Raw genomic sequence first — 21,012 nt, 5'->3', positions numbered from 1 at the left:
TCAACAATAATGCTATATGACCTTATAAAATAATTTATGAGGAATGTTTAATGCCATGGAAAAACGGGTGAGATAAAGGCAGATGTAACTGTTCACAAAGTACCATGTTAAACACTCCTCTGGGTAACGGGCTTCTTTTCCTGCTTTCTTACACTTTTCTCTATGTTCACTCTAAAACGTCCACCACGATCGCTCTGCTAGTGTCAACCCAGCAAACGCATGGGGCCAGGATGCAGTGGAGTGGGGCTGGGAGGGAGGCCCGAGGCTCAGCTCCGCAGGCTGGCTTCTGACAGACAAGCAGCGTTTGCTGAAGCAGTGGGTGTCCCGCGTCCTCACCTGCTGCAGCTCCAGCTGACCCTTCCCCTGCCGCATGATGTTGCCCTTTTCCAGCAGCTCCTTCTGAGTCTTCTCAAACTCTTCCTTCCCCTGGAGGGGAGACACAAGGACTGGGCTGAGCCAGGACCCCCCAGACCAGGAGGGGGGCGCAGTGAGAAGAGTGGCCACTAGGTGGCGCTGCACACTGCACCAGGCTCGCACGGAGGCCACGGGCCCAAGGTGGGTGAGCTTCCAGAGGAAGCAGCCCTCCTGGGCCTCCTCCATCTCTGGCCAGCACAGGGAGGGGTGGGCATACTCCATGTGGCCAAGGCCAGCCTCCCTGCCCTCGTTCCGGGGCCAGAGTCACACGCATGCCCATCCCCTAGGCCAGTGGTTGGCAAACTGCGGCTCGCGAGCCGCATGCGGCTCTTTGGCCCCTTGAGTGTGGCCACGAAGTTTCAATCGCACTGTACACGCGCGCCCGCACGTGGTATTTTGTGGAAGAGCCACACTCAAGGGGCCAAAGAGCCGCATGTGGCTCGCGAGCCGGTTTGCCGACCACTGCTCTAGGCATACAGAGCCTGCCCACCTGCCCCTGACCTGTGCTGACCCCGTGCCAGATCTCAGCCTGGAAAGCTGAGACCACCTGGCTGGCACCCCGGTCTCTGTTCAGAGGACCACCTTCCCATCCCCTTTCTTGTTCCCCCTTGCCTGGAAGTATCTTTGTCTTTGCTTATATTTCAGGACCCACCTCCCCAAACAGAACAGCCACCTCTGCCCTGGTTCACCTGCAGGACCCTGATGACAAGGATGCGTTGGCCCAAAGGCCTGAGGTGGGGAGAGAAATGGGCTTCTGGCCTAGAAGCTCAAAGTGAGAGGACAAGGGACCCACCGAGGCCTCCTGGGGCCAAATCCTCCTTGGGCCACAAAGCCCTCAGTGAGGGTGATAAGGGTCCCATGACAGGGGTGGAAAAACCAGAGCTCAAAGAGGACCGGGGAACCTGGGCAGGGCGGGCACCCACCTGCAGGTGGACATAGTCGTAATCCTCCATCCAGCCCCCCTCACTGTTCTCGTACTGCCCATCCGGTGAGTCCTGGGAGGTGAACTTGGGGGGTGAGGGCAGGGGCCGGGACTGGATACTGCTGGCCTTGTCAGTGGGGATGGGATGCAGGGAGCCGCCCCCCTCGGGCCCTGAGACAGGGGCCTTGGTCCGTCTGAAGAGCAGCGAGGCATTGCCGTGCAAGAAGGAAGCCAGCTGCTTGGCATCCTCGGGCACAGCCCGTGAGCAGGCCACCAGGCGGTCCAGGTCTTCAGAAGTGGCCCCAGGGCCTCCTCGGCTACTGTCAAAGGTCTGACCATGGGCCACCAATGTCTGGTACACGTCCTCCATCTTTTGCAATTGCCGGCTAAGCTTGGCATTCAGTGTACGGTCAGAAGTGTGGGCAGAGTTGCCCACGGCGCTGCGGGCAAACTCCAGCAGCTCATGGACGGCCCCCTGGACAGCGGCCACAGCAGCCCGCAGGTCCTGTGCTGGGGGCTCCTGAGGCTCCGTGGTGCTGCGCCAGCCCCCACCCCGGCCAGCACTGCTTGCCACGTCCAAGAGGTGGGTGACGGTGGCGCTCACACCCTGCTGTAGCCGGGTCAGGGCCTCCACAGCCACCTCCAGCTCCAGGGGCTCGCGGCCCGGCACCGGCGCCTCCAGGGAGGAGGCCGACTGGCTGCTGCGAGTGCTGCCTGTGCTGGAGGCAGACAGGCGCTTGGCATCAGCGGGGGCCTCTCGCTCAGCGGAGGGGGGCACCACGTACACACCATCGTCGGCCACGCTGCCGTCAGCCACCTCGGGAGGAAGAACCCGCTCACGGGGCACATCGTAGAGGGTGCTGGGGCCAGGCCGCCGCAAGCCAGGGGGCACATCATAGATGTCGGGAGCAGGGGGCGGCACGTCGTATACATCCTCAGCAGGTGATGAGTCTGGGGGGGGTGCAGCGAGGACCAACGGGTGGCGGGTTGGGTCAAAGGGCTTGGCCTTGGCGAAGGCAGGGGGCACGTCGTAGGTTTCTTCACGCAGTAGTGGGCCATCAGGGACGTCCTTGCTCACGGACGGAGGAACATCATACACCTGAGGGGCCAAAGGGTGGTCAAGGCTGCCTGCCCATCTGCCCACCTGGAGCTGAGGGACAAGACCCAGCCACAGCCCGGTGCACATTCACCACCATTCTAGCACAGGTGTGGTTCAGAGCCCAACTCTGGGGCCAGACCGGAGCTCAGCATCCTGGCTCCACTGTGGGACCTAAGGCAGGTGACTGCTTGCCTCTGAGACGGGAGATCCCCTCACAAGCTTGTTGTGAGGATTATATAAGTTAATTCACTGTGTAACTTCAAACACTCAGTGGGAGATCAGATATCACAACCCTACCATCACCACCATCACCACCACTACTACCACCATCACCACCACCATCACCATTCACTACCACCACCACTGCCATCACCACCACTGCCATCACCACCATCACCACCACTGCCATCACCATCACCACCACCATCACCATTCACTACCATCACCGCCACCATCACCATTCACTACCACCACCATTTACTACCAGCACCACCACCGCCATCACCATCGCTGCCACCACTACCACCATCACCACCATCACCATCACCATCACCATCACCATTTACTACCACCACCATCACCATCACCATTCACTACCATCACTACCACCACCACCACCACCACCACCACCACCACCACCACCATTCACTACCACCACCATCACTGGCATCACCATCACCGCCACCATTACCATTCACTACCATCACCAGCACTGCCATCACCATCACCACCACCATCACCATTCACTACCACCACCATTTACTACCAGCACCACCACTGCCATCACCATCACTGCCACCACTACCATCACCACCACCACTGCCACCGCCATCACCATCACCATTTACTACCGCCACCACTATCACCATCACCATTCACTACCATCACTACCACCACCACCACCATCACCATCACCACCACCATCACCATCACCACCGCCGCCGCCTGTGTATTCCCTACTCTGTGGCAGGTACTTGGCTGAGCTATCTGTGTATATAGTCAGGGTGACAACACCTTGGCTTGTGCCTGATGCCCCCGCATTATTAATGGACCCCCTTTTGCTCTCGGAAGTGTTGGGTTTGGGCGATAGGCTCTGTGGTCACCTTCTGATAGCCGCGTGTTCCTCTCACACACCATGAAGAAGGCCCTTCACGTGGCCCTTTTACATCCAAAGATGCTGAGGCTCAGGAGCACCCATCGCAGAGTGAGTGAGGGCAAAGCTGGGGTCTGGAGTCAGGTCTCTTGATGCCCCCACCCCAGTGCACACTCACAGTCATACCCAGACCAGAGCTCAGTCAGGACCAGCCAGTGAGGCCCCAGCACCCCGATTGCTCACCGCATGGTGGCTCGATGGCGGCAGGCTCTTCTCCACACTGGGGGGCACGTCGTACACGTCCAGCGATGGGTCCCAGCCATTGGGACCCTTGACAGCCATGGGAGGCGTGTCATATACCTGGGGCAGAAAAGGTGCAGTGATACAGGTGCCAGGGCCTCCTGAGGGGATGGAAAGAGCAGAAACTCCAGAGCCACCTACCCTGGCCCGGGCGGTGAAAGCCCCTCCTCCCTCAGCAGGGCCAGCCAAGTCACCCCCACCCAGGCAGGCAGGCACCTACCTCCTGGCTGTACTGGCTGGGAAGCCCTCGAACAGGGGGCACGTCGTAGATGTCCTGGGGCCCCGGGCCCAGCAAGTGGCGCGGGATGTCGTACTCGTCCTGCTCTGGCTGGGAGGCCTCGAACACATAGCCCTGCCCCACGCGGGTGGGCACCACCACCTAGGGGCAGACGGCCGACTGTCACCACCAGCCCTGGAAGCCAGCCTCCAGGGTCCACTCTCAGGTCCTCAGGGAGACTCCACTCCCTGTGAGTTGGCTGAGACACACAAAGGTGAGGGGCAGGGGTCCCCCAAGAGTGGGCTCAGAGGCCACTCAGAGGCTAGGCATTCTCATCCCCTTGCATTCTCTGCCCTTTCTTCAACGACGTGCTACGCCAGGAAACCAGGAAAAGGAAGTGGCCTCTACACCTGGATGACCAGGTTTCAGAAGAGGGGGCCTATGGGCTGGGGGAGGAGGGGCCATCCTTGAGTGGGGTGCCTTTGCCTCAGGATACTTCCCAGCTGCACGCTCCTAGGAAAGTCTGCCCACGAGGGGCTGTCCTGACTGCAGGATCCAGTTCAGATGGAAGTGTGGTGCCAGGCTGGGCCCAGAGGAGGTGGCCCGGCAGAGCAGCAAGCAGCCCCCGACCCTCTACTCCCCCCACCGCACATCTTGGGGAGACTCCTGAGGACAGGCCCAGTAGGGACTCCCAGACCTCAGGGCCAGTTCTCAAGCAGATGGAGTGAGAGTAGCCAAGACTCCCACTCCCCACCCACAAGGCCCCGAGACCACCACTCACCCGAACAGGTAACATCGGCCCAGAGAGGAGGCCAGCCCCTTCCCCTCCCCGCTGCCCGTCCCTGGGCCCCGGATCCGGAGCCGCAGACTGCCCACAGCCCTTCATGTCAGCACCCGGCCTGGCAGGCAGTGCTGGGCACGCAGCCTGCTTCCCACAGGCACCCTGGGCCTGTGGGAGGGTCAGCTGTGTGGGAGGGTCAGCCTGAGGGACAGGCTGGCAGGTCTCCTAGGCCAGCTCAGGGCACGCCTCCCCAAGGCTGCTAGCCCTGATCTTCTCCTGACAGAAAGGCCTTTTGTTCCCTAATCAAAGGGGATGTCTGGGATGGGGTGACGCGGGCCCTCCCCACACACATCCCTGGGCAGTAGAGCTGAGGCAGGGCCAGCCCTCAGGCTCACGGCCCCCAGAATCCTGTGTCCACGCTGTGCCCAGCCCCCACGCATGGGCAGCTGCCAGTAGAACAGTGTCTCCCCCAGAACTGCAGGCACCAGCACTCTTCTCACCAGCCCAGGGCCTGGCAGAGCCTCCAGCTCACGCATCCCCTGCCTGCCTCCCTCCTGGGCAGGCTCCTGTTAGCTTGGGGCGTGCCTCCATGGGGTTTCCCCGCCCACTGCCCCCCACCCCAGCGTGTCTGGAAGTGGAGCTGGCGGCCCTCCCCAGACTCATCTCCCTCTTGGAGCCCCAGACTTGAGTCTCCTCCAGTGCTATTTTTAGACACTGGAACCTGCCAACAGCAGGGCAGGCAGGCGGGCGGGCGGGAGCTGGCGGGACGTGGCAGGTTGGCGGGGCCTGGAGCGAAGCCTGAGGTGTCTCGAGGCCCTGCTGGCCTCCAAAAGGCAGGTGGGGACCGGGCCTCATGAAAAGGGGTGTGCACCTCCCCCTTCGCACCCCCACCCAGTCTCCCGCAGATGACACAGGGCAGGCAGCGCAGGCAGAAGGGCTCTGGGGTCCAGACCCAGGCGCTGGGCAGCTTGCCACACCTGCGGCTGAGCTGGTGACAGTAAGCAGCCATATTGGCCAGCTTAAGTTTTTCTGGGAGAAAAAAAATAGTAAGGCAGCCGCCAGTGGGGAAAAGCTCATTAGGGAAACCAGCTCTCCAGAGAGCTGCTGAGCCACCTAATCACAGGCCGCCCTGCTCTGCACCTGGGCCCCATTAGCAGGACCTGAGGCCCCCAGGGTGGGGTCACAGCCCGAGTCTGGGAGAAAACACAGACCCCAACCCAAGACCACGTGCTCTCACCCACATCTCAACAGTGCAAGACAGACACACGCATACCCACTGCCAGATGCACACCGAAAGACAGACAACCGGGCAGGGCATCTGCAGGGCAGGAGTGAGACATAACACTAACGGCTTCAAAGACCCAGTGAGATGGGCTGGGTCACCTGCCCAGGCAGCTCGGCTGCCAGTCTCTCCCATCTGCAAACGGGTCATTGGCTCATGTGACCCAGGCTGACCGGCCTGGCACACCCCCACTCCGCCTGCATCTGGAAGCTCGGTTTCCTCCTCTGAGAAATGGAGCAATACTGGAATGCTGTGGGACGGGGTAGATGCCCACCTAACCTCTCATCGAGAGTGAGGAACAAACCTAGCATGACACCCCCATGGCCCGGCACCAGGAGCCTGGGGGGATGAAGCTCCCAAAAGGAACAGAACTGAGCTCAGCTGTGTCTACCCAGCGCCTGACCCAGAGCTACAGCTGTTCCCTTAGGCACAGCTGCGGCCCCTGACCCAGAGACAGTCCCCCAAGAGTGACCTCACAAAAACACCCCTCCCCCTGGGGGCCCTACCTACTTCTGCCCTCAGCCTCCTAAAGCCACACCCCTGCCCAAATGGTGCTGACACCCTGCTGTGGCCCTGACCTCTCTCAAGCCACTCAGTCCCCCAACCTAAGTCGGCAGGGCTCCTCCAAGGCCCAGCCAACCTCTCCCCTGGGCCAGGAGCCTGTTTCCCAGACTTGTGAGGGGGCGGACGAGGCTTATGAAAGCACAACCCTGAAATGTGGACACAAATGCGGGCGCACCAAGATGTCCACGCCTGGCTGTGTGTCAGAGACACGTGTCGTCAGAAACTGCCTAGAGCCCACCCACGGAAGGGCAACAGAGCAAATCCAGGGCAGTAGTCACAATCATGTTTAGGGACTCAACAAAATGCTTCGATATCTATCTGATATTCGATTTATTACCTCAAAATGCAAAAGTATGTGTACAAATCTGTGAAAGATGAATAGAGAGCATGCTAGACAAAACATGCCAAAATCTCCCAGTGATTACCTCGACTGGGCATCTCCTGTCTAGACCTTTTCATACATTACGCACTTTTTATGACAAACAAGCTTCACTTTCATGATCATAAAATAAAAGCAGATGTAATCGAGGCTGCCCAGGTCAGGAGCAATGAGGTTTCTTGGGGGAAGGCCACTGGGCCTCAGCCAGGTGAGCCCAGAGCAGACTGACAGCAAGTCTCACCAATGGGAGGGAAACGGAGGCAATGACCAACACCTGGTCTCACTGCTGCTGCCTGGCCCACAGGCCTCCTGCCTGCCTGCTCACAGATGCACCAGGGCAGGCCTGCCTGCAAAGACGAGGGAAGGGGGAAGGTATGCCTCCCTGGGGTGTGTGCAGAGCATGGACTCTGTGTGTGTGTGTGTGTGTGTGTGTGTGTGTGTGTGTGTGTGTGTGAGAGAGAGAGAGAGAGAGAGAGAGAGAGAGAGAGAGAGAGCGCGCGCGAGCGTGTAGGGGGATGAACTAGGGCCTGTCCCAAGGCTCACCAGCTAGGAACTGCTCTCTGCTACTACTTCCTGCTAAAGCTACCTGGGAGCAGCCTAGTCTAGGTCATCCCAGTCCAGCACCGCCCATCTCTGGCCAGAGAGCTGAAGGACCAGGAAGTGGGAGCCGGTGACCCAGGGTTCCCTGATAGCCAGTGTCTATGGAGCCCCTTGGACACCTTCTGCCAGCCAGCCAATGACCTCCAGGAAGGTCTCCTGGCTGCTAAGCTCCATCTTGTGGGCAGGGGCAAGTCTCCCACCTCACCCTGGGCTGGCTCTGAGGACAGAGGCTCAGTGGTGTGGAGTGAGTGTCCACTCGGCTGCTACCTCTCCAAACACAGGCGGCCCTGGGCCCAGGGACGCTGATCCAGCAGAGCCTGGTTGCTATGCCCACTGCCCATCCTCTCCCACCAGAGCCTCCGAGTCACACCCGCTGTGGTCTCCCTCTGAGGAGGGACAAGCTGAGGAGCTGGAGCTGGAAAGACTGTAAGAACTTCCCTGCTGGTGAGGGCTCCACACCAGTTTCTCAGGGTCCTCCTGGGTGAGCTGTAAAGGGTGAACAACCATGGAGGAGACAGGAGAGCTGGGTGTGGCCACTTTGTCCCCCAAGTCCGTGGGACTTCCATCTCCAGGCCTCAGGAAACTCCACTCCCCAATTTTTGAAGGGATGTGTGCATGAGAAGACACAGGCCAAAGGTGAGAAAATGTTGCTCCTGATTCAGCCCAAAGCAGCCAGTGGGGTCTGGCCTCCCTCTTCAGTGCTGTCTCCTTCCTTCAGGCAGACAGACTGGGGAGGGTGTGGGGCCTTGTCCCCTGGCCCAACATCCCATTGGCAACAGCTCACCAGAGGCTTGAACCAGATTCTCTCTCAGGACAACCCTGTACTGGCAATCCCATAGGCCAGTGGTCGGCAAACTCATCAGTCAACGGAGCCAAATATCAACAGTACAACGATTGAAATTTCTTTTGAGAGCCAAATTTTTTAAACTTAAACTATATAGGTAGGTACATTGTTATTAGCATAATTCGGGTACTCCTAAGGCTTAGGAAGAGCCACACTCAAGGGGCCAAAAAGCCGCATGTGGCTCTCGAGCCGCAGTTTGCCGACCACGGCCATAGGCAATATTCTCTCCATTATGCAGGAGTTACAAACAGGTCACTCGTAGGTGCCTGCAGGCCCACTAACATGCCCCAAAAGAGAAGGGTTGGGCAACTATGGAGCCAGGACGGCCAGAAGATGTGCTCTACCCCCGCCCAAGGGACTGACACCCCCGCCCCAGAACCTCCAGGCACAAGACGACTGGCCTCTCCCCTTTGTCCCTTCTTCCTTTCCTGCTCGCCAGGATGTAGCCATGCTCGTTAGAGCTCACGAGGCAACTACCCTGGCCCACGAGACTCAAGCCCTACGTCGACAATGTCAGAGCAACAAGATGGAAGGAGCCATGGCCCCTGATAGGCACAGAGTTGTGTGTCAGGCCTGCGCTGCTCACTTCCAAACTGAGAAAAAAAAAACCTCTCCTTTTGTTCAATTCATTCTTTAGGGTTTTCAGCCACACTCCCCTAACTGCTGCACTGTACTCCATGCTGGATTTCTCCCCTTCAAGTGGCACCCTACACTCCCAACCCTCCTGCCCTTTCCTGGGTCCCCTGCCCCTGCCTGGGCCCCTCAATGCTCCCATACCTCCACTCTCTGGGCAGAATGACTTCCTAGAATATGGGTTGAGCAGGTCACTTCCACTCAAAACCCTCCATCTTCAGGAAAGCATCTGGGTCTTAGGTGGCACCAGGCCTCTGGGAGTCTGTCCCCAGCCTGTTGCTCCTGTATCACCAGCCAAGCCCTAACTGCCAACCCAGAATACGGAGACTTTTCCACACCTCCAGGCCTTTGACAGGCTTCGTACTCCCACTGGGGTTTGTCTCAGCTATCTCCTCTCTGGGCTGGCCCAGCCTGTTCACTCCCATCAGCAGCAGCAGAATGAACACATTCCCCAAACAATCACCTCCCACCTTAGCCCCAGATCAAATACACAGCCACTGCTGGAGCCCCAGAGAACCCAAGGGTGTTTAGTTGTGCCCTGCTGTGCCCAGAAACTGAAGTCTGGGCGAAACCCACCAGGAGGGCTGCCCAACCATGCCAGGGTGGCCTTACCTTTGGCGGTGGCTTCGTCCCCTCCCAGCTGCGTGCATCCATGGATGGGGGAACCTGGTAGATGTCAAGCCCCATCCCAGCAGAAGGTGGCACCTGGTAAATGTCCTGGGTGGAGTTGCCAGGCCCTGGAGGCACCTGGTAAAGGTCTGGGGCTGGGCTGGGGAAGGGGTGATGGGGCGCCTGCTTCGAGAATGTGGATGTCTGCTTGGCCGGGGGAGACTGGAACTGTGGGCTGGGCCCAGGGGCTTGGTAGAGCCCCTGTTGGGTCTTGCTGGGGGTGGGCACCAGGTAGATACTGTCAGACTGCGGTGGGTAAGCGACAGGCAGCATGGGCGTGTACTGGGCAGCTGGGTTGTGGAGGCCAGGCTGGGGCGGGGTCAAGGGGGCAGGTGGGCCGGGGCCGGGCCCTGCAGGCTTCTTGTCGTGCATGCCCACGAGGATCTTGAGGCGGTTCCCGGGCACGATGCCTTGGCGCCCGTGCAGCGAGCAGAGCCACCAGCCGTCCAGGCCCTGTGTGTCCCGCTCCAGCACCGTCATGATATCCCCCTTGCGGAAGGAGAGTTCATCTGGGGACTCGGCCACGTTGTCATAGAGGGCTTTGGCCAGCACATTCTGGGGAGAGAGGACACAGGTGGGCATGAGGATGTACATGGAGGGCTCAGGGCTTGCCCAGCACCCACATATCTCCAGGTCAAGGGACGCGTCTGGTTTTGGCACTGGGAAAGGAACTAAGTAAAGTTTGGCACAATCCCGGTGCCTCTGACCCCATGAACCCCAGCAGAAAGGCCCAGCTGATCCTGGCATTTTTTTCCAAATGGGCCTGGATAGCACCTCAAAATCCTCTCAACCGCAGCCACCACCTACACGCCAGGGATGGCACTCAAGATACTATTAAAAACCACTCCCAAAGTCATACTGCAACCTGGACCAACACTGGGAGAGCAGCGATAATGACAATAATGGCCACCACGTTCTGGGAAGAAAACAGGATGTACACCCTCCCTGCTCCAACTCAATAGTCCTGCTGCCCCACCAGTGCAATCAGCCAAGAGGAAAAAAACAAACACGGTGGGGAGGGGACACGGGGACAAAACTGTCATCTCTATGTAAAAATCCCCACACACTAGAAGACTGTACCTGATGAGAATGAAAAGTCATAGAGCAGATTTCACACAATTAACAACAAAAGCTACAAGTTATCCAGGAATTGATCAAGCAAAGCCTGCAGGAGACCTAAGAGGCAGAAATGTTTACATTCTGTCAAAGGGCTCAAGAACGAAAGTAAGGGGAAACATACACCAAGTTCATGAGGGGATGACTAAGCGCTAATAAAAAGCCAATCAGCCCAAGCTTACTAATGAATTATGATTACAATCACAGTGCCAGCAGAAACTTTTAAAAATATATATACATTTTTATTGATTTCAGAGAGGAAGGGAGAGGGAGAGAGAGATAGAAACATCAATGATGAGAGAGAATCATTGATCGGCTGCCCTCCGCACGCCTCCCTCTCCCCCACTGGGGATCCAGCCAGCAACCCCAGCACGAACCCGGGACCCTTCAGCCCACAGGCTGATGCTCTATCCACTGGGCCAAACCACCTAGGTCAGCAGAAACTTTTTTTGTTGAGGCATCTAACCAAAGAAAAAGAATTCTTCTAGAATTAAAGGGAGGAAAAGAGGTCTACAAATAGGCAGATTAATTCTGAAAATAAAACACCAAGGGCACTCGCCTTCCCAGCTGCGAGAGCCTGCCACAGCTCCAAACCAGGGAGTGGCCTGGGGGCCGGAGGGCTGGGACAGGACTCAGGAAAGAGGAGGCTGCTCCGTAAATGATATTAGGAGGAAAACTCCATGTGAACACTTGCCTCATGTTATAAATAAAGGGCAAGTAGAGACCTAAACGTGAAATGTGTAACTCTAGAACTAGTAAAAGAAAAAATTGTGGGAGAATATCTTTGTGATCTTGAGATGGGGAAAAAAAATAAAACAAAACCTCAAAAACAAAGACCCCAAAAGCACAAATGTAAGGTGACAAAAACAAAAACAGACGGGGTGACAGGTCACCAAATGACAAGAGTGATTAACTGGAGGCGCTCCTACAAATCAGTAAGAAAAAAGATAAGAACACTCACAGAAAACCAACAAAATATGAGGAGTGGCTTTTCCAAAGGGGAAAACTGAATGGCCAAGACCCCCCAAAGAACGTTCAGGGTTCCAGCCAGCAAATCGGGACACATCTGCAACTCTGCTGTGTGCCAGCAGGTGCCCAGGGAGGCCTGTCGGCCACACCCTCCTGAGGTAAGAGTAGAGTCCTTTACTGTAAATGTTATAAACATCTACAAAACAACCCATGTATTTTTCACAGATTCTTATCCAGGGAGATTCCAGACACATTACGTTAGCATGGGTGCCTCTGGAAGAGGGACAGGAATGAGACAGACATCAGGAATAAATGAGAAAAATAAAGCAAAACAAGGAACGGCAGCACCCTCCAACCATACTCTTTGCTGCTGTAATTCTCCTGTTAATTTTCACAGCCACCCAACACTGCTTTGAGGTTCCACTAGTCAGCAAACCTTCCCAGAGCAGGAACATGCACTCCAGGGAGAGGCCCTGGGGAAGACTGTAGGTGGACCATAGCACTAGTGATACTGAGTGGCAGACCCAGAACCTCACTAGGGGCAGAGAATCTGGGGGCCAGGAGGCCCTGAGTGTTTAGCCCTTGGCCCCTGATGCCGCTGCTCCCTTGCACAGGTGCCAGGCTCAGGCTGGGCCCAGAGGTATCACAGAAGATCCCCCCCACCCCTCCCCTGCCCTCCTACCCCCCATCCCCCGCTGGAGAGCCAAGGTCATTTCCAAGGAGCTAAGGAGGTGCCTGGGGGAGAGAAGGCCAGGGTTGCGTTGGCCTTCTAGGGCAGCAGAGAGCTTGGCAGGGTGCACTACAGGCCAGGCCTCACACACAGGGGAAGCCAGGTCTGTGGAAAGGCCAGCATCAGGCCAACTGGGCTCCAGCTCCACCAGTGAGGCCTCAGCTTTGGTTCCCCTACTCTGAGCCTCCTGGGATCTGAGGACACACAGCCTGATCTAGATCCCTGACTTGGGAATGAAACCTGGGTGTGGCCACCCATCAGCTGTGCGACCTTCCCCACCTGGGCCCAGTCTCCTCCCCAGGACTCCATCTGCAAGGAGTCAAGCAGGAGCAGAAATTCCAGGCAGAAGGAAGAGCCACACCCCCGCAGGCAGGAACAGGAAGTGGGAGGCTGGGCCCTGGGGCAGAGGAGAGTGAGGGTGAGGCCTCAGCCAAGTCCAGGGGGAGCCCCTCTCCTCACTCCATACCAGCATCTGGGGTGAGCAAGGGCCCTCTGAGCTCCGTCTCCACTGCTGCCACACAGGATAGGGAAGAGGCCTGAGCATCATCAGGGTGACCACTGGGAAGGCCTGGGCCGGCATGGTCTCCAGGCCCCAGGACTGCATGCTCAGACCCCAGGAGCCCACTTCCTCAGAGCAGCTCATAGGTTCCCGCCCCAGAAAGGGCCAGCGGCAGGAAAACTGGGAGCCAAGAGTGGCAAGACCCAGGGGAAAAGCCAGCCAAGGCAGGCAGCTCAGAGCTCAGGGAGGGCAGAGCCAGAGGAGTCAGCCAGCACCAAGATGAGCACCAGGGCAGAGGCCCCTGGAACTGCTGACGGCTGCAAGGTCCACACAGAGATTACAAATGCACGGAAGTGTAAATTATGCCTCAATAAACCATCACTCCAACTTAAATAATAGGGAGAGGGAAGAATAACAATGTTAATATTTGAGATGACTGGGAGATGTTTTCTCTTCCTGATTTTCAGAATTTTTCAATTTGTATTTAATGAGTATTTCTTGGCGTTGGGGTTAAAACAACACATATCCTGAAAAAGAAAACAGTGGACTACCTCTTATGCTCCAAAGCAGGATAGGACAGAGGAGGCTGAAACAGGTCCAGAGGCCAGAGCCCAGGGAGAAGGAGGCAGGGGCGAGGGCTGCCCTGCAGCCCACTGGGGCTCCAAGGCCCCATCCCCAGGCTGCCTTTAAGAAAAGTAAGTTTCCCAAATATGGTCTGCAGCCTGCTTCAGGGAATCACATCCCCTCAGAGGGCGGGACACACAGTCCCCCTCCCCCAGTGACCCCAGAACACAGAGCCACCCCACTGGGTCCCCCCAGCCCCTGCCCTGGTGACCACAGGAAGTGCCAGCAGAGTGAGTCACAGGAAAATTCCCCTCTGGCCCAGTCAGAGGGGGCGGGGTACAGACAGAGGGACTGCCCCTAAGAGGCCCCTCACCTCTAAGGAGAAGGGCAGCTCAGGGAAGGCTGGCAGATGGGCCTCCGCCAGGTCCCACAGATAGGGCTGGGCACTCAGGGAGGCTGAAGGGCTCTGCTCAGGGCAAGGTCCAGTGGGGGAGGGAGAAGGGAAAGCAGAGAGTCCACCAGGGCCCAAGAAACTACTGGGGACCTCCTGTGCAAGGGTGGCCAGCCCCCACCCTCAGAGTGAGGTCCCCAACTGCGGCTGTAACTGTATAGCCTGGGACGGCTGGAGCCAGGCTGGGAAGCACCTCTTGGGCTGGGCACGTGGCACTGGGCGCCTGGCACCAGGAGCTCCTTGCCTACGTCAGCTGGTGCCTCTGCCCAGAGCCCCAGAGGCAGCCTTCTGTAGCCTGGGCACTGCTGGCGCTGGAGCAATCCAGCTGGCCAACAACTCGCCTCTTTGGGTTTCTAAACCTCCCCAGCAGCTCCTGACACAAGCTGCTCCTTCCTTCTCTCAGTCACTCAGACCAGACCTGGGTGACCTCAGGCAAGTCCCTTAACCTCTCTGAGCACTCAGATCCCTGTTCGGGGCAACACAGGCCTAGTCCTAGCTTGATCAGGTCTTTATCCACATGGGCCTTACATTCCAGTGGGGCAGACAGACACCAAAAAACTTGCTAGGGCAGGGGGCAAGAGTACGGTGCCCAAAATAATGTAGGACAAGGCTACCGCACCTAGGGTAATCAGAGAGGGCCTCCCCAAGGAGGTGACACTTCAGATGACTCATGAAGAATGAAAACTAGGCAACCGTGAAACCAGCTGGGGAAGAGCATACAGGCAGCGGAGGGACATGAGCCAAGGTACTGGAGCAGGGAGAGGCCAGAGGGGAGAGGGTTGTGGCCCTGGAGTGGCAGGCAGGCCAGGGCCAGTCATACTGCAGGATGAGTTGGGATGGTGCATGGAGAGTTTAGTAAATGCTATCCAAATGGTGGCATCCCACCCACGGCAGGACAAGCCTCTCCCGAGCTCTGGACGTGTTCCCAGGACCCAGGGTCTTGCCCAGCTTGTTCTTACAAGGAGCCGGCTCCCGCAGAGCCTAGCTTTCCAGCCTCCCCTGCTTCTGGGACAATCAGGTGCTTCACCCCCAAGCTCACAAGAGGGCACAGCTGTGATCTCTTGGAGGGACACCCCGCCAGAGCACTATCACAATCCTGGCAGACACTGCTGGCCATCTGTCCGCCCTGCCCTGCGTCTCTGGCCACCTTGCTCCTGCCTCTAGGAAACCTCTCCCTGTGTCCTCCTTCTTCAGGACATGACTAGGGTGTAGTCCATTCAGGAAGGATCCTGTGCCTCATTGGGCACCTGCTCACAGCTGCCTCCACCTGGAAGTACTAATACATCCTGTTATTGCCCACTTCATGTCCCCTAACCTGGACACCCTCAGCATGGACTCCCCTCCCCTGCAAGAGCACCAGGCCTGGCCGAGGATGGGTGGGCTCCGGCAGAAATCCTCCTGGCATGGAGTGTCTGGCCCTTCCTGGGAGCAGTGTGGCTTCGCCTGAGAAAGCCAGGAATGCCCTCTGGAGCTCGCTTACCCAAGAGGGAGGAAGCAGAGGAGAGCCCCAGCCAGGCTGGGTTGGTCCTCTGCTGAGCCTTGGACGCTGGTGGTCAGGCGTCTGCGTGAACTGCAGCTATCTGATGGGTATTCATGTCTCCCCCACGGCTCCACCAGCTGCCTCCGGGATCTTAGATGCGCTCTGGGTATCCCCAAGCCCCAAACCCAATGCTGGGAGTGGTGGAGAGACACGATTGATGGGTTCCCAGTGACTACAACAATGATGGCCGGTGCTGATTCTGGCAGAGGCAGGGCTCTTTTGTACACTTCAATCATCTCTTTTAACCCTATGAGACACTATGATGAATTACCCCCGCCTTTCAGGCAGGGAAACTGAAGCACAGAACGGTTACTCGACTTGCCAGGCTCAGTCAGGGAGCAACAGAAGCGGATCTGGGCTGTGACAATGTGGTGCTGGTGGCTCCTAGGGTAATGCTCAGGTTCATGGGAGCCAGGAGCGGAAATTTCACAGGCCTTTTGCTCCCTCCTGTTCCCCACCTCCAAAACACACAGACACACACTCTCTCCAGCCCCCAGTGCAGAGCCTCGAACACAGCAGTCACTTGGGAAACACTAGTTCCCTTCATACCCAGAACCATCTCAACGTGAGCCAAGTTTATTTCTGGGATATTCTGTTTGCTTGTCTCAAGGAGTCTCAATGGCCAATGGACACAGGCCCAGTGCGTGTACTGACTGCAGTCTGCGCCCCCTGGTCAGTGCCTGACCATCCCCTTGTCCTGCCCCTGTAACCCCAGGTTGCAACCGAGCTCTGAGAGCAGTGCCTCTTCCCTTCCCAGACATCCCCACGCTCACGTCCTTGGTGGAACTCTGGGACCAGCAGCGTTAGCATCACTTCCCTAATACTCCCACGGACAACCGAGTGGCCAGAATCTGGGTTCAAGTCCTCAGTGCTCTACCAGCAGGGAACAAATGTGGGTGAGCCCCTGTTCCAGAGCCATCCCAAGGGGAACATGGTTCCTGCCCTGCCTACCTCAGGAGCCTGAGGCTCAGCTCTATGCCTAACGCTCAGCAGCCAGAGGACAGGTCTGTAGAATGAAGGATAAAAATCCACTGTCAGCAGCTCCCAGTAACAAGCCACGCCTGGCCTCGGCTGCAGTGGCAATAGCAGATGCCTTTGTGTCTAGGGCCAGCTCTGGCCGGAAGCAGGCCCCTCCCCCGACCCTTGCTAGGGTGTCCCAGGCACTATCTCTAGGAGGCTGGGCAGAGGAGAGGTGAAAAGGGGAGGCCCTCCTTGGTGCAGGGCATGGCCTCTGCAGCCCCCAACATACCATGGATGGTGGGAACAGGCAGGACTGAGGCCAAAGCACCAAGAAGCCTGTGGGGCGGTATAAGGGCACAGCCAGCCTACACCCTCTAGCCCATTCCAACTGTTGGCAGCTTGGGAATGGTCCTCAGTCCCTTAGAATCAGTGGCTCAGTGGTTGTGCGTTGACCTGTGAACCATGAGGTCATGGTTCCATTCCTGGTCAGGGCACATGCCCGGGTTTTGGGCTTGATCCCCAGTGGTGGGCGAGCAGGAGGCAGTCGATCAATGATTCTCTCTCATCATTGTTGTTTCTATTTCTCTCTCCCTCTCCCTTCTTCTCTGAAATCAACAGAAACATATTTAAAAAAAAAATAATCCTTACCACTGCCACCTCTCCCAGAGACTCAACCCAGGCTGGCAGACCCTCGACCTATACACTTGACACCCTGCTGCTCTTTCCCAGTCACTGGGGCCTGATGGGAGGAATCACAGGTCTCTCAGCAGAGGGCTCAGCATGAGGCTGACCTTTACTTCAAGGGCAGCACCAGAGTAAGGGTAACTACTCCCAACCCCAGATTTGTCATCATGGAAGGCAGAGGCAGAAGGGACAGCAGGGATTTCACTCCTTACAAGGCCCTGGATTCTCCACCTTGACATCTAAAACCCCAGAGGATCCCTAGACAGTTTGATTCAGTGGATAGAGTGTCAGCCGGCAGACTGAATGGTCTGGTGTTTGATTCCAGTCAAGGACACACCCAGGTTGAGGCTTGATCCCCAGTAGGGGGCGTGCAGGAGACAGCCAATCAATGATTCCCTGTCATCAATGATGTTTCTTTCTCTCTCTCCCTCTCCCTTCCTCTCTGAAATCAGTAAAAATATATTTTTAAAAAAATTAAAATAAAAAAATAAAATCTCGGAGCTCTCCCCACTCCAGTTCTGAAAGAGAACTTTCAGCAGCCCTTCAAGCAGCACCTCTGCCTGAGCTGAAATGGAGGGGGACACGATGGTACCAAAAGTGTGGTATTCTAGCTTAAAAACAGCACCAAACACCTGATTTCTAGGATACACAGTGGAGATGGGATGGGAGATGGAGCCCTGCCCCTCCATCCTTTGTGCTCCTTTCACTCCAGGTCAGTACTTCACCCTGCTCCTCACCTAGAGAGGGGAAGGAGTTAGGGCCCAGCCCCACCTCCTTGGAGCGAGAACACCCTGCAGCCCCTTATTTGGGGCCTAGATCCCTATCCTCCACCCCACCCTCCAAGTCTGACTCCAACACTGTCCCTCACCCCTCTGAGAAGCCTCCTGGGTACACACCTGGCTGGTTCTTGCTGTGGGCTCCTAGCGGGCAGGGATGGGAGTTCTCTAGGTCCAGGAGAAAAGGGTTGTGGGACCTCCTAAAAACAGTGGGCCTTGGTCCATGTTGCTCAGTGGCTAGAGTGTTAGCCCACACACTGAAGGGTCACAGGTTTAATTCCAGGTCAAGGGCATATACCTGGGTTGCAGATTCAATTCCCACCTGGTCTTTGGAGTGTTGTCATGCTCTGCTGGGGCTGCCAATTTGGTGGTGTTCCCCTGGCCCAGGGCTGTGCCTTTATGGTCCCTTCCTGGGACCCAATGTTTTTTTTCTGTGTTTTTTCTGTGTTTTTTTTTTGTAATCCTCACCCAAGGATATTTTTCCATTTATTTTTATTTAATTTAATTTATATATATATATATATATATATTTTCTTATTGATTTCAGAGAGGAAAGGAGAGGGAAAGATAGAAACATCAATGATGAGAATCATTGATCAGCTGCCTCCTGTATGCCCTCCACTAGGGATCAAGCCCACAACCCGGGCATGTGCCCTGACCAGGAATCGAACAGTGACCTCCTAGTTCATAGACACCATTGATTTTTAGAAAGAGTGGAAGTGAGGGAGAGAGAGAAAATGATACAGGGAGGGAGAGGGAGAAAGAGAGACATCCATGTGTCTCTCTCGCATCCATTGGTTGCCTCCCACCTGTGCCCAACCCACTCCTGCTCCTGCAGCACCAAGCACACACCTGCTCTTCTAGGTCTGTCAGCCCTGTCTCCCTGACCCCCAACATCAGTTCTCCACCTGGGAAAGGAAATGGGCACTCAGGGCATGCCCCCCAGCCCCGGCGGATGAGGACCATCTCCCTGCCTGCCTGAAGCCTGCATGCAGGGAAGCCCAGAGAGTGCCTTCCAGCGAGACCCTGCCTCATGGTAGGGGTGTGGGAAAGGAAACTCCGTGTTCTCAAGACGGATGAAGCCCCAACCTCCAGTCTGGGATCTGGGATCCCAACATCTCCCCTAGCTCTAATCCGCCCACTCTCCCCGCCCATCTCCAGCCCTGAGCAAATCTGTTTCTCGGACTCCCTCAAACTGCAAGGAGAGGCTGAAAGCCTGGACTACGGACACTCAAAAAGCAGTCCGCCCCTACCCGGCGTGCCCTCCACCACGGAGGCTGGGACCCCCGGGTGGCAGTGCAGTCCACCGCTAGGATCCGGTTTTTGCAATCAGGTAGGTAAAGGTCAGGAAGCGCCTGTCCCGTCCCGGAATCCGGCGCGGGCGGGCGGGCCGGGGTGAATCATTAACCGGCCCCAGCCTGGCGCTCCTGGCGGCACCCGACATCTCCGCAGACACCACGCACTTACTAGCCCAAATCTCGATCCCTAACCTGGGGGAGGGACGCTCCAAAACACACAGATGGACTGATGGACGGACGGCCCCCACCACCTCCTGGTCAAGCCTCCTGGAAGATCATGGTCTGAGGGACCTCGGCCCCCTCCTCATAGCCGAGGAAACTGAAGCCATGGTTCCAAGGCCCAAGGTCACCCAGAAGGCGGTGGCCGGCAGGGGGGGAGAGAGCGGGCCTCCCGCCAGCAACTTTCCCGGATCCAGGAACTTTCCTGCCGGCCAGCAGCCCGAGTCCAGGCCAGGGCTCCTTCCAACGCCCCAGAGCGCGCAGGCTCTGGGATCCCCATTCATCGTCTCCAGGCGCTCGGGCCAGAGTGTGAGGTGGGTCCAGGACTTCGGACCCCAGCCTGGTTGCGCCCAAGCGGAAGCTCCAGTGGCCGGCAGTTCCCAGGACCCGCAGATTCAGCAGGAAATGCCGCTCGCTTAACTCTCCCATCTGGGCCTGCCCCAGACAGGGCAGTCTCCTCTAAGGGGGTACGTGGACTCCAGCAGGACAGGGCGTGAGTACCCCACCCCGGCCGCCACACTCACCAGGTAATTCATTGTGTCCCGCCGGCCTGCCTGGGGCCCCAGCTCCCCGCAGGGACGCACACCGAGCTGCCCGCGCCACACGCCCCGCCCTGAATGTGCCACAGGCGCCCAGGTCCAGGTCCGGCTGCCGCTGCCACCACGCCTGCTGCTGCTGCCGCTGCCGCCACCCAAAGCGGGGTCCCCTCTTGCTCCGCCCGCTGCGGGCCAGCCTAGCCCGGCTCCCGGCATTCCCAGCCGTGCACGCCCATTGGCGGCTGTGGCTCCCCATGCAAATGAACTGCCTGCCCATAGGGCGCGGGCACGAGCGGGAGGGCGCGGGCACGCGCCGCCCAGTGGACCAACCCCCACCCCCTACCAGCACCAAGCTAAGCTCTAAGTGCTGCTGGCCAAATGCCAGGCTTTAAGCCTAGTACACCGATATTTCCTTTTCTCCATCCAAATGCACGCCCCCAGCCTATACCTTTGGAGAGAATGCGTCCCTCCTCAAAGGCCTTAGCCTCAAAGGCAACGCCTCCTCTTCTGGGCAGACTACGATTGCCCTTTTTCTCTTCTTGCTCCTCCTCCCCCTCCTTCTCCTTGTACTTCTGCAGCTTTTGAGGCTCCAGCCTCAAGGTGACTTATGCCTTCCCCGCCTACCAACCCCGGGGCATCCCACGGTGTCCTTCATGCCCTCATACTCGGAGGGAATCTGAATCTGGAGGTAAAGGGGAGGGGGTCGCCCCAGCTGGCAGAAACTAATAACCACCATGGCAGGGACTCAGGTCATGCCTACCATGTAAGAGCCCAAGGAAATGAAGACTTAAGACAGGGAGGTTGGTAACCGAGAGGGTGTGGAGCCTGAGCTTATCCTGTTCTACCAGACTGTTCGAGGCTCCAGTCCATTCA

The 21,012-nt window shown here is 57.5% G+C and overlaps 1 protein-coding gene across 2 annotated transcripts in view; it reads right to left on the bottom strand.

The window, feature by feature from the left end:
- Positions 1 to 21,012, bottom strand: part of BCAR1 (BCAR1 scaffold protein, Cas family member) — a 35,067-nt gene that overhangs the window by 1,816 nt on the left and 12,239 nt on the right. The window contains exons 1-6 of one of the 2 annotated variants that reach the window (XM_070397939.1): positions 20,128 to 20,230; positions 9,741 to 10,352; positions 4,049 to 4,207; positions 3,772 to 3,888; positions 1,338 to 2,435; positions 337 to 426 (exon numbers count right to left, since the gene is read on the bottom strand). In XM_070397939.1, coding sequence (XP_070254040.1) covers positions 337 to 426; positions 1,338 to 2,435; positions 3,772 to 3,888; positions 4,049 to 4,207; positions 9,741 to 10,352; positions 20,128 to 20,139 — 2,088 coding nt within the window. In that variant the 5' untranslated portion in view covers positions 20,140 to 20,230. Of the gene's footprint in view, positions 1 to 336; positions 427 to 1,337; positions 2,436 to 3,771; positions 3,889 to 4,048; positions 4,208 to 9,740; positions 10,353 to 20,127; positions 20,231 to 21,012 lie in introns of those variants that run through there. The other variant, XM_070397940.1, reaches the window with a different exon arrangement.

Source organism: Myotis yumanensis, unplaced genomic scaffold (genome assembly GCF_028538775.1).
Source record: "Myotis yumanensis isolate MYYU_CA2020_CCGP unplaced genomic scaffold, mMyoYum1.0.hap1 SCAF_18, whole genome shotgun sequence".
NCBI lineage: Eukaryota > Metazoa > Chordata > Mammalia > Chiroptera > Vespertilionidae > Myotis > Myotis yumanensis.
Note: the sequence above shows the minus strand (reverse complement) of the source record. Positions and strands in the feature narration are given on the sequence as shown.